The 13,026-nt window shown below is 48.4% G+C and overlaps 1 protein-coding gene across 2 annotated transcripts in view; it reads left to right on the top strand.

Annotated features, from left to right (window-relative positions):
- Positions 1-11,536, top strand: part of rtn4r (reticulon 4 receptor) — a 57,559-nt gene extending 46,023 nt beyond the window's left edge. For both annotated transcript variants that reach the window (XM_008119803.3, XM_062958432.1), the window contains exon 2: positions 9,345-11,536. In XM_008119803.3, the coding sequence (XP_008118010.1) occupies positions 9,345-10,798 (1,454 nt within the window). In that variant the 3' untranslated portion in view covers positions 10,799-11,536. The remainder of the gene's footprint in view (positions 1-9,344) is intronic.
- The last annotated feature ends 1,490 nt before the right edge of the window (positions 11,537-13,026 follow it).

Genomic DNA, 13,026 nt, shown 5'->3' with positions numbered 1-13,026 from the left:
CTCTCATGATTCCATAGCATTGAGCCATGGCAGTTAAAGTAGTGTCCAACTGCGTTCGTTCTACAGTGTTGCTGTTCGACAGAAGCATTGCATAACCTAATCAATGCGCAATTCCACACACGGCGATTTGCGCCATGCAACTCCAGAGCAGGGTCTTTGCCAATGTGCCGTGCCAGCTTAGAGAATAACCCTTCTGCTTTTCATTAGAATGGGCAGGATGTTGCCCTTGCTGGAGCTGCCTTCTTGAATTGTATTTGTTACCGGCGCAAAGGAATTGTTGTGCGCGCATTGTTTGCCTGGAAAATGGCTGCATCGGGTTGAGGATTCTCTCGAAATCCCCCCATGGGGGTTCTCATTTCCAATCATCTCCCCATCTCCGGCAAACATGTTGATATTGGAAGGCGGCGTTGAATGGCGTTGTAGCGTTGATGAATAATAGTGTTCTAATATTTGACAGTGTTTGAGAGCAGATAGCGTGGCGGCATTTTGCCTTGGCAGCTGACGGGATCGCGGCGTTGACGCCTGCCAAGAGCGCGGAAGGCCGGGATGCCAACGAGCCTAAAAGCCGTCCAATTATGAAGGTTTTCGCTTCCCGTTCAATCTGGAAATTAGGATTCTGAATCCATGGCTCTGGCGGTCGGATCTGAGTGGCAGACGTGGACATTTGGCTGGCATCCGGTTAGTGACATGTAGAGGCGGATGCCACGTTATGCATGCAAAGAGAATATTGTTGAGTTGCTTTGGATAATGCACAATGGTCATGTCCAGTGGACCGTAGTGGAAGCAGAGTTCCTTCTGTGGAACCATCCCACGTGGGGAGGAGCATCAAGCATCACCGAGCATGTGTATTACTCAATGCTGTTGTGCTCTATGGGCTGGACAGTGGAAGTGTAACATAATTTCATCAGTAAATACACGTGTTATGCCAAAGTGATGACTTTCACCTCTATAGATGGTAGACTGGAACCTAACCGGTGGTTACGATGTTGTAAGTTTGACCTATAACATACAATTTACGTTTATGGTGTAACAACCAACCTCCCTGCCCCCAATCTGCCTTTCAAGTCATGCAGCCCCCTCGAAAGGCCATTTTCTATTTTCTGGAGAACATAAAGGGTTGAGTGAAGCTGGTCCAGCCTTTTCCAACCCATAGTTATGTCTCAGTCCTGGATCTGAGCTGGTCGTTTCTGCTCTTGGATCTAACACGGAGTTATGCTAGTGTCATGCTACCAAAGGATTCGAGTTTTCTTTTCAGGAATGGAAGGTGGCCGTTGGGTGGAATTGGCCCCTAAGTCGTGACAATGGTTTGGATTTCTGGGAATTCTGGGGATTCTGGGGGCTGATGTCCAAAATTCCTGGAGAACCTGAGCTTGGGAACTAGACCTATGAAAGCCATTAACTTAACTAGATGCACCAATTGGTTGGCTCAACAATGAATTCAACTGTAGTCAGGATTGGCAAACAAGATTCATGTCCATAGGTTTGGAGGATTTCTGTAGACCTTTGGAAGCAACCCATTCTTCCCCACTGCTTTGATGGTACCATGGCCTTCATGAACAATTCACTAGTTTGTTGTGTGCCATCCCACTCCCTAATCTGCCGAGCCTTGTGGTACGGGCATCGCCATGGGCATTAAATGGGAAGGGTGGCAAGGAGATGGCTGGGAGGCAACCTGAGAGCATGAAATGCCTCTGGTGCCATTTGTAGTTCTCCAAAGAGAGAGAGGACGGGTTGTCCTGCAGCAGACCTGAGCCTTCCCCAAACAGTGACTCTTCTCCGCTGATCTTCTGTAAACCCTGCTAGAGAAGGTAAAAACGCCCAGACTCCCTTCATAATACAGCTGTATAAATGTCAAGAAAGCTTTGCCACTTGTTGAAGCTCTAATGTAGTATTAGTCCTCGTTGGCCTTTCTTAAGGCTCATCCCTTCTCGTGAGCTCAACAAACAGAGGAGGAAAGTGAGAGCAGAGGCGGCGGGCCTAAACATAGGATGACTCCAAGACGTGCCTCTAGTTGAGTTCCAGGATGCTTTTAGTGCCTCTGAATGACAGTTTTGTCTCCTTACTCGTGTTCTGTCAAGGGGAGGATGGTGGCTGTGCCCAACGATGCCCTGACTCTCTGCCGTCGTGATTTAAAAGCATTTTCAGATTCTCTTTGCGCTCGGCATGTCGTGTTAACATCACTGGGGGGAAAGAAACCAGCACTCCTGGAATGAAGTGCCGGGTTCTTCCTCGGAGACATTTTGGCTTTCTTGGACACCATCAGGAATAACCCTGTTGTGTTGTCACCCATGTCCTAAATCCATGGATTTATGAGCATGACCCATGGTGACTTGGCTTGCTCCCTGTTAATAGATCCTTCTCCTCTCCCCCGTTGTCCTTTTCTTCCTCCTGCGGTCACAACATAAAAGGAAGGAGGTCTGTCAAACACTACTCAGAACATGGTCCAGGTTCCAGGAGGTCAGCAATATGTTACTTTCCTAGAATACGAATAAATGAATCTGTCAGTGTCCATTCTGCTCAGGTTTCTTTCTTTTTTTAACAATTCCCCACTCAACTTCATTTTGTTCCTTTTTCTTTTCAGTGTGCATTTTGACATGCATCGCTCTGATCCCATGCATATGTGTACACCATGTTTCCTTAGGACAGTGGTTCTCAGCCTGTGGGTCCCCAGGTGTTTTGGCCTACAACTCCAGGAATCCCAGCCAGTTTAGCAGCTGTTGAACACCAAAACATCTGGAGACCCACAGGTTGAGAACCACTGCCTTAGGGGCACATTTTTGGAGGACAATGCCTCATGTGTGGCTTTCCTCCCAAGGTAGGCCTTAGGGGTTCCCCTTGGATGCGCCCATTGCCCACTTCACATCATTGTGAGCTGTGTCATGGAATTGAACAAAATGGACACCGGGGTGGTTTTCATCCAAATGCAAATGCCTCAGTTCTAAGTCTAGTTGCGGTCAGGTGGACAACCTCAGAAGGTTCAGTCTGAGATCTTACTTGGGCATTGCAGAGTGTCAATTGCCACATACAGGGCAACACTGAACACTGGAACATGCACTCAAATCTGCTACCAAATATACATGTCCATTCACAAGTGTTATCACATCCACAAAGCTCTGGTTTGGCATCTGCAACCCCAAACCGAATGCCAATGTTCTCCCATAGTTCTACCAACCCTTTCTGGAGAGGACCTCATGCATGGGTAAGACATCTTAAATACCTTACAGGTCCCAGGTCCCCTCTGATCTCAGATGCTGAGCAGTTTTAGGTCTGTTTACTGCTAGAATGGGAGAGCACTAAGAGATATCAGGCCAATGCTACGCAAAGAGGTGGACTCTTGACCAATGCCGGTCTACGAGTTATTGGCTGTCAGTCATGCGACTTCCAAGAAAGAAAGGAATGGTTGAAGTCAAATGGTACAAATGTAGTGCTACATGGAAAGGAAAACCCTGCTAGTCCCCATATTTCATCTCTTCAAGGTTCAAGGGGTCAGAGAAGTCACCAATTGAATGCCAGCCCTACCTTTCAGCCAATAGTTTCATGACTGTGCCTTTCCTTTTCCTTGAACTATTTCTCCAAACGTCAGTTGCCGATCCATTCTGTTGGGTTCAATTGTTTTACAAACGCAATGTTTGAGGATGATGAATCTAGCTATTACCGTAATCCCATTTGGGTAGTTTGTTCAGGATTTAAACAATCAGACTCAGTCAACTCCTCCTTCAACCTCATTAAAAGCAATAATCCACTCAAACAATTTCCTTCTGCATTCGGGGGGAAAACAGCCAGGAATGGGGTATGTGTATGGGGAGCATGTTCTCACTGAAACAGGGTTTCAAATTAAGCAACGCTCTTTCCCCCCCTTGCCTGGTGCTTTGTGGGGAACAAGAGGACAATTCTCTGCCCCAAGAGGTTCACAAAGCAAAGAAACACAACATGCATCAAAATATATTATATGTTGGATATGGAGGTTGTCAGGTTGCTCTCTAAAGCCATCCCAACTCTCTTTAGAAACTAGGCTTATCTTTCAACCTAAGGGCCAAAATGGGGGGGGGGGGGGCAAGGGGTAGGGCCCGGAAGAGGGCGGGGCCAGGAGGGGCCAGGGCAGGGCCTGGGTCATCCTCAGGTTGTCCTCACAGCATAAGAACTTTTGCCAGGAGGAAGATGGGACATGCGCCGACTGCCCTGATCCTACTCCCCCGATCCTCGGGCTGTCTTCTTGACATTATGCCAGGAGGAAAGTGAGACATGCAGTGGCTGAGAGCCCTCCAGAGCGCTCTCAGCCACTGCATGTCTCACTTTCCTCCTGGCATAATGTCAAGAAGACAGCCCGAGGATCAGGGGCACATGGTGGCTGAGAGCCCTCCGGAGCGCTCTCAGCCGCCATGTGCCTTCCTTGAGCTGTCCTCCCGGCATAAGGATGGGGCTGCTCATACCGTCCTTATATCGGGAGGAGGGCGAGACATGCAGTGGCTGAGAGCTCTCCGGAGGGCTCTCAGCTGCTGTGGGCCGCCGTGTCCTTATGCCAAAAGGACAGGGTAAATGAGGAGGGCCTGAGGTAAGCGCCCCGGGGGCTGCATCCAGCCCTCAGGCATTAGTTTGCCCATGCCAGCCCTATGTATATATTTGGTTGGAGAGGGCAAGACGCGGAAGAGAGCATGGGCAAAGAGAGTCAACTTTCTAGATTTTCCCTGGTTGAGATGGCAAACGGGCACCACATTTGAGTGGGGGAACGTCCATGGCTACAAATGGTGGCACTTCCATTTCCAAACCACCACAGTCTTGCTTTAAGATTCCAACTCCAGGGGAACTTGATTAAGCCTTTTTTTTTTTTTGGCTGCAACACCATAGCTGCCACCGACCAGGCATCCGTCGAGGTGCCCACCTTGGCATGGAGAAGCGAGACAGGATTCTCCTCCTCCCCTCCTTGCCACCCTCCCTCCTTTCTTTCCGCAGCTGCTCCTGCAAGTCGCCCAGTTTATTAAATGTCGGTAGGCGTATAATGGCCCTGAGCATTGGAGGCAGGGCTGTAAATCCTCGACTATTTCATCCTCCCGGGGATGAGTAATTAAGGTAGTTTTCTCCCTACTGCTGGAGAAAATGAATCCATCCCTCTGCAATATCCTCTCCATTTCGGAAGGTCCCAAAGTGTTGTGGCAGGAACCCTACCATGCAGGGGAGAGTATATCTCTGTGGACTCTTTTGCACAAGGTACAGGTTTACTGTCCAGAAAACAGGTTTGCTACATAAGGAAGGGGCCTGAGGCTGTTAGGAATTGTGCGAGTGGACATCCAAAACACCTGGAGGGCCCAGGTTTGCCCATGCCTGCTCTAGGGCTATCTCCGAAATAGGTTCAGCACCTTGCTAGACTGAACCTTGACACCTTACTGCTCCACTGCATAGGGACCAGGGAGCTGCAACTGAATTGTTCCGAAACATCTCCATGCGACGGGACAATCCGTTTAGCCTGCCACTGACCCTTGGAAAAAAAGCAACAACGTCAAGTTTGATGTGGAAGTTAATCAATAAGGAATTAAATACGGGGCTGACACTTATTACTCGACAAGAGCGATCCATGCAAAGCGGGGCTGTCAGCTCCGCTTGCAAATGAGGCTCGGCAAAGTCGGGGCTGAGTCCAGCAGGGCAAAGGGATCACTTTCAGTACCGTGTAAAGATGTGGGAGAGCTTAGCGTGGTACATTTGCGACCCCAAAATTCTCGGAGGTTTCATTGGGACAGATGGGACTCAATATCTTGAGGTCTCTTTGGGGTAGGTGGGAGCTAACGTCTCAAGGTCTCTTTGGGGCAGATAGATCTCAACATCCTGAGGTCTCATTGGGACAGATGGAACTCAACATCCTGAGGTCTCTTTGGGGCAGATGGGACCCAACGTCTTAAGGTCTCTTTGGGGCAGATAGATCTCAACATCCTGAGGTCTCATTGGAGCAGATGGGACTCAACATCCTGAGGTCTCATTGGAACAGGTGGGACTCAAGGTCTTGAGGTTTCTTTGGGGCAGACAGGTCTCAACATCTAGAGATCTCTTTGGGGCAGATAGGTCTCAACATCCTGAGATCTCTTTGGGGCAAATGGGACTCAACATCTAGAGATCTCTTTGGGGCATATAGGTGTCGATTTTCTGAGGTGTCTTTGGGGCAGATAGGCCTCAATATCCGGAGATCTCTTTGGGGCAAATGGGACTCAACATCCCAAGGTCTCTTTGGGGCAGATTGGGCCCTGTGCCCTGGACAGTTCCTTCCAGGACTCTTTGGGGCATGTAGCGCTTTGCTTCTTGGGTCCCCCCACTGCCCCATAGCTTCAGAGCAAACAACACGCTGAAAACTGCAGGCTGCCAGCCTTTCAAAGAGCAACGGCCTGGCTTTTTATTCCTCCCCACAGAGACAAAGGCACGCCAATGCTGTTTGACTCAGCAAAAGGCTTTGAGCTGCGTCTCCTCTCCTTTATGTCCAGGCAGGGGAGAATTCTAATGATTATTGACCCTTCTCTAAAGGAAAGCTGCATTATCATATCTCCAAATCAATAGAACCAAGAGGCAAGCTGCAGGGGGAGGAAAGGCCAGGCCTTGGCAAACAGCAGAAAATTGCATTTTGCTTGGGCCTCTGGATTTCAGGAGAAGGGGAAGGGAAGTGTGCGGAGGGCCTATTAGTGGTCCCTGGAGCCTTTTCCTTCTAATTGCTATGTCTGACAATGCCATCGTGCTGGGACCAGCGGAAAGGTTGATAACGGAGCTGCTCTAATTGCTTCCCAGTTCTCTGAGTCATCCGACACTTTGGAGATGGCAAAGGGGAAGCCGGCCGGTGGACGGGAGGAGGGAACGGGCTTTTCAGAAAAGCTGGGGAAGAACAAACAAGCCATTCAAAGCTGAGCCCTGGGAGGGAAGTGACAGCTCCAAGAAGTGGAGCATTCGTGTTAACTTCGCCCAATGGAAGAGGTGCTTGTTGACCTCGGAGAGAGCTTGTCAAGTTTTGAGGGTTGGAAAAACAACTTGGAAAGAAAGGATATCTTTCAGGGGAGATACAAACAAGGAGGATGAGGATAAGTTAAGTTCTAGCTTGGTCTAGAACCCATGGCTTTTTGATGCCTCCAATATTCCAACTGTAGTATCATAACTACTGTTCTCATGCCTGGAAGCGATTCAAGGTCATCAATTAGGCATTGGGAGGTGTCCTTGACATTTGGGAGGTAGCCCTCTTCCTATAACAGTATGTTGTAGGAGTTTTAAATGCTTTTCTTTCACTGATTTGTATTTGTCAGAAGAAAAAGTGGAGTATTGAGTTCTCGATGCTTCTGCTGTGGTCCACATGCAATCCTTACAAGTTCCATCTCTGTTCTAGAGTCAGAATTCTAGATCCAAGGAGTCAGAGAGCCATGCTTGGCTCTTCTGGGCCTTGAATTGAAACGCAGGTGGGGCGTTGTTTTGGGAAAGTCTTAGTATGCCAGTGTTGCTGTTGTCATTAACGGTGATCCTAAGGCAAACATCTCATGGTGTTTTCTGGATCAGAGATTTTCTGGGTTTCCATGGCGGAGTGAGGAATCAGACCCTGGTCTCCAGAGTCTTTGTTTTTCCCCATCATCCTTCAGTTATCATCATCATCCCCATCATCACAGGTAACCCACAGGCCATTCTTTCCCAACTCTTGGACAGAGAGCAGAAGTCAAGCCCAGACTGTGGTGTCCTCCTTCCCAATACTGGAGGGGGAAGAGGCAACGAATGGCCCATTCGACATCATCTCTATCCCCTCAACATTGCAGGCATCACCAAGCCACCTTTCCCCCTCTTGTCTGTCTTGTCCTCCTGTGTGTTTCAGGTATGGATCAGGCCCATGTCAGAGGCAGGTGCCACCCCTCCCCCTCTCCTGAGAGCTCCTCCTGAAGCCGGATCAGAAACATGTGTCGGTCTTGGATTTGCAGCGTTATTAACTGCCCTGCCTGAGTTATGATGACAAGATTGCAGCTCTGGTTGAGATTTCCAGCTTTTGATTACTCCAAAGAGAGACTCTTCTTCCATCTTATTGTTCCCTTGGTACCGTTCTCGTTGCCCCAGCAAAACATTCAAGCCATATCTATATTATTGACAGAGCAAATGATAATAATGTATGGATGGGGAGATTTATCGCTTGGGCTTCTGCCTCTTCTCCTCTGTGTTCGGTTGCAACACTTTTGCGGAAACACAATTCTCCTTCTCACAGCTGTGTGCAATTGGCAGAGAGAGGGGATGGAATAGCGCCTGATGTGGACGTAAGAAGGATCCAGGTTCAAATCCTTGGTGAGCCATTATGTACCCAAGGTGACCTTGAGCCAACTATGAAATATAGGAGGACACCATCGATTTTTCTCCTTTATTCCTTCTTTGCAGGGGTTTTGGGGTAGAGCAGAACCACATAGGCCTAAATCCTCTGGTTTGTCTAGATTAGCATAGACCTATCGAATCAATGGCATTTACTAATATTTTGGTTTGCCATTTCACAATTGATTGAATAGGTTTTTGCTAGTTGGGAATAACCAACAGGACGTGAGCCATTTCTTGAAGGTTGAGATGCTTGGATGGGAAGAATCTAGGACTCGTACGAATATTTGGAATAGTGGACTTCCTTTGTGCAAAATTTGCACATGGTGGTTTTGCACCGAAAGCAGAATTCTTTACACAAGGAAAAGCCGGTTTCTGTTTTTGGCACAGAAAATGCTGGTTTGTGTACAGAAAATGCCATTTTCTGTGTCCAAATGCTGTATTCTGCACAAAACAGCCCCACGTAAACTTTGCGTAGACTAACCCCCAAATTGCAAACAGACTTAGAAAGCAGTGCTGTTTCTGAAGACTTTCTCGCAGCTAGAAGAAAATTGCAAAAGCTGCTCTAATCCTTGCTTCTAAGAATGATTCCCTCCCTGATACGTTGGCTCTTTCTCTCCCACATTTGGGGGTGGGTGGGGGGAGATGCCAGTCTCTGTTTTCCATGCACTTTTGCCGTGGGCATGTCTACCTGTGCAAGCATGTACCGTGCATGATGGAAAGGTGATCTCCTTTGAGAGGTCAGTAATGTTGTTCATGCATTTTAATGCCTCATTATGCTTTAATGTGCAGCGGCAGCGGGATGGCCAAGCTTGGAGCGTCAGGTCGGGTAAGGTGCTAACAGGGAGCCAGACAAATTGGACAAGTGCTCGGAGACACAGGTCACCCCTGGCCAAGGTGAAAGGCCTGCCTCCTGGAGCAGGCTAGGATCCTGGGGTGTGTCCATGAATGTTGCCTCTCTGAAGAATGTGGTTACCAAGAGCCTAATCTGTGTATTCTTTTTCTCTCTTGCCTTTCCCCCCTCCCTTTTGTCTGCCTTTTAGGAACCAAACTGCTGATCGTGGCACTTTGCCTGAACTTCCTGGCGGAAGTGAGACCTTGCCCTGGGGCTTGTGTCTGTTACAGTGAGCCCAAGATCACCATAAGCTGCCAGCTGCAAGGACTCGCAGCCATCCCCACCGAGATCCCCGTCCAGACTCAGCGGGTCTTTCTCCACAGCAACAAAATCGCCACGATCGGGTCCACCAGCTTCACCTCCTGCCGCAACATGTCCATCCTGTGGATCCATTCCAACAACATCAGTATCATTGAGCCTGGGGCATTCTATGGACTGGATAAGCTGGAGGAGCTAGACCTGAGCGACAACATGAACCTGAAGTCCATTGCCCCGTCCACCTTCCGAGGCCTTGTCCGGCTCCATACGTTGCACCTCGCTCGCTGCGGACTCTTGGAGCTCTCCACACAGCTCTTCCGAGGGCTTTTCTCCTTGCAGTATCTCTACCTGCAGGACAACAACCTGCAGAACCTCCAGGATGACACCTTTGTGGACCTGGCCAACCTTACCTATCTGTTTTTGCACGGAAACAAAATTAAGACCTTGTCCGAGAATGTCTTTCGAGGGCTGACCAACCTGGACCGGCTGCTCTTGCACCAGAACCGGGTGAGCGTGGTCCACCGTCGGGCTTTCCATGACCTGGGGAAAGTGTTGACCTTGTACCTGTTTAACAATAACCTGACAGTGCTCACGGGAGAGACGATGACGCCACTGGTGTCCCTCCAGTATCTGCGTTTGAATGGCAACCAGTGGTTGTGTGACTGCCAAGCCCGGTCCCTCTGGGATTGGTTTCAACAGTTTAAGGGGTCCTCTTCGGAGCTGGAGTGCCACCTGCCTGCCCACCTGGCAGGACGGGACCTCAAGCGACTGGAGAGCTCTGACCTGGAAGGCTGCCTTGACTCCTTCAACCAGGTCCGAACCAGCGTCTTCAGCACCAAGACCCGGTCTGGCAAGCTGCCGACGCCCGGCCCTCCTCTCCTCCTACCGGAGAGCTCCCGAAAATGCTGCCAGTCAGAAATGGATAAATCTTTTATTTATGAAGCCAAAGCCAAGGCGGGTCCCTCTTCGCACAGTAGCCGGGCCTCCCCAAACAACCCGCTCAAGGATAAGGAGAACATGGCCAAAACCAAGTACCCAGGGGAGATGGACCCCATCAAAAACGGGAGCAACAAGCAGATCAATGACTCCCCCTTTGGGACTTTCCCCAGCGTGGTGGATCCCCCCTTGACCAACTTGAAACCCGAGTTCCTAGGCCCCATTCAGCCCTCCACAGTCCCGACCAAAAAGAGGCCAGGGTGCTCCAAAAAGAACAAGTCGAGGTCGCAGTGCCGCATGTCCCAGCCCGCAAAAAGCTCCACCTCTCCGCTCATCCCGAGCATATTCATCCCGCCTTCGGTGTGGACCCTGATTTTGTTTGTGCTCAAAAACGAGTCGTTCCCTTGAGCCGCGATACTCCCGACCCCCAGACTTTTGCTTAAAAAAAAAGAAAACCAACCAAGAAATGGAAAACTGACCATAATTTGCGCTACCGCCACCACACCCTGGACGCCGTGATCGATCGGAGAAAACTTTGCGACGCAAACCGTTAACTGGATGCCTTTCTTGACCTAAAACAAAGGAAAAAGACCCTCCCCCCAATCGCCCACCGACACACACACACAAACCAACAAAAATTGTATATAATTTATTTGTCCCTCCTCCTGAAATCTATGTGTTTGATTTGTTGTTTTTGGTCCTTGGAACAACGCTTCTCTCCCGGTTGGTCGTTCTCCCCGAAGCAGAGGGTTCAAACTGGAAAAGGGGAGGGGAAGTCAAATAAAACAGGAAACAAGCGACGAGGTGCGACAAGTTCACTTTCACAATGTGTTGTTTTTTTAAAAAAAGATATAGAAACGGAAAAAAAGCAGATAAGCGTGGCGTGTAATTAGAAACTGTTCTTGAATGATGTTTGCCAGTTTCGCCACCATTGTTTTTCCCTCCCACGATGCCATGTTTACGGAAGGGGGGCATTTGTTCAAGAATGCTTCCTCATCATTCACTCAAGGCTGTGGTGTGTATGTATATATATATATATAAATATATATATACATAGATAGACAGATATGCATTTTATTTTACATGTGTACAAGTGCAACAGAAAGAGAAAGAGATGCAAAATAAAGATTTCCTCATTTTTTTCCCCGTTACGGTGTCATCGCCTACACACAAGCTTGCGCCAATGGAGGCCATGAGAGTGGAAAATCCCTGAAGTGAATCATACGATGGTTGGAATCCTCCATGTAGGGATATACCTCTGGGAAGTAGCTATGTGTTTCCTATCTTTTGGTTCTACCCCGCCACCCCAAATCTAACTTTTACATGCTTCAGGGCCTCAACATGGCCAGTTCTGGGGCATTGGAGTGTGAGTGGAGATAGGGTCACTCATTTTCCTTTTTCTCAGGAATGTGTCATGTGAACCCTGGAACCCCGTCAATGATCTGCCCAATCTCCACATTTTAAATCTCTCCAGATCTCTATATTACTCCCACATACCTCTGTTTTCCTCTGTAGTCCTTCTCAAAACAGTGACAGGAAGGGATGCAATGTCCCTTCCTGTGGACATTTTGTGAGGGACTAGACAAGAAAATGGAGGTATTGGGGCTTGCTTTGGGGTGGCTGCGGACTAGAAGTTCTCTGGCCTAACCTGGGTACTATTGCCTGACCTTGCAGTGCCAGATGGTCTGCAACCGACCTTCACAATGACCTTCAGGGATTCTACAAAGGTCCGTACAGAGTCCATGAGTCTACCATCATAATTCACCACCATGATTCTCACCGTAGCATACAGGTTGAGCCTCCCTTATCCAGAAATATGGGTATTCCAGAATCCAAAACAATTCTGATCCCAAGCATTTCGGATAAGGAAAACTCAACCTGTCTCATATGAACCAGATGTGGAACATCATAACCCAATCATCCATCATAACCCAATGGGACAACTTTAATGACAATTACAGTGTTCCCTCACTACTTCGCGGTTCACTTTTTGTGGATTCGCTGGTTTGCAGTTTTTCAATATATTCTAAAAGACTATTCTAAATTATAAAAATTTACAATTTACAGCCTAAGGAAGGGAGGAAGGAGAAGCCGAAGGGAGAGAAAAGGAGCGCAAGCAGCAACGGGAGGAGAAGGAGGCGATTTATCAACACATGATTGGTTGATAAAGACTTAAAATAGTGTATAACTACTAAAATAATGTATAAATATTAAAATAAATATAGTGTCCCTACTTCGCGGATTTTCATTTATTGCAGGTGGTCCTGGAACCTAACCCCTGCAATAAGTGAGGGAACACTGTACATAAAGCCAATGATGCTATTATGATAGTACAATACAACCAAACAAAGGTCAGCCATCACAGAAAGTAAGGCCTCTGTTTGATGTCATTGAACCGTAGTACTGATGGTAAGTGCCCATGAACAAGAACTTGATCTGCTCATGATATCTGGGGAATCAGCATAAACTCAGGTCCACACAGAGAGTTAAGCTGGCAAAACGTCCACGGGAACCTGACAACCATTCCTTAGGAACTCCTGAAGTTGTTCCCAGGGCCGTCTGATGGTGCCCCCCAAGGTTGCAACAAACATGGTCTGATGGTAAGTTTCTTTCACATGAGTTGGCTCACCAGTGGT

Source organism: Anolis carolinensis, chromosome X, assembly GCF_035594765.1.
Source record: "Anolis carolinensis isolate JA03-04 chromosome X, rAnoCar3.1.pri, whole genome shotgun sequence".
NCBI lineage: Eukaryota > Metazoa > Chordata > Lepidosauria > Squamata > Dactyloidae > Anolis > Anolis carolinensis.
Note: the sequence above shows the minus strand (reverse complement) of the source record. Positions and strands in the feature narration are given on the sequence as shown.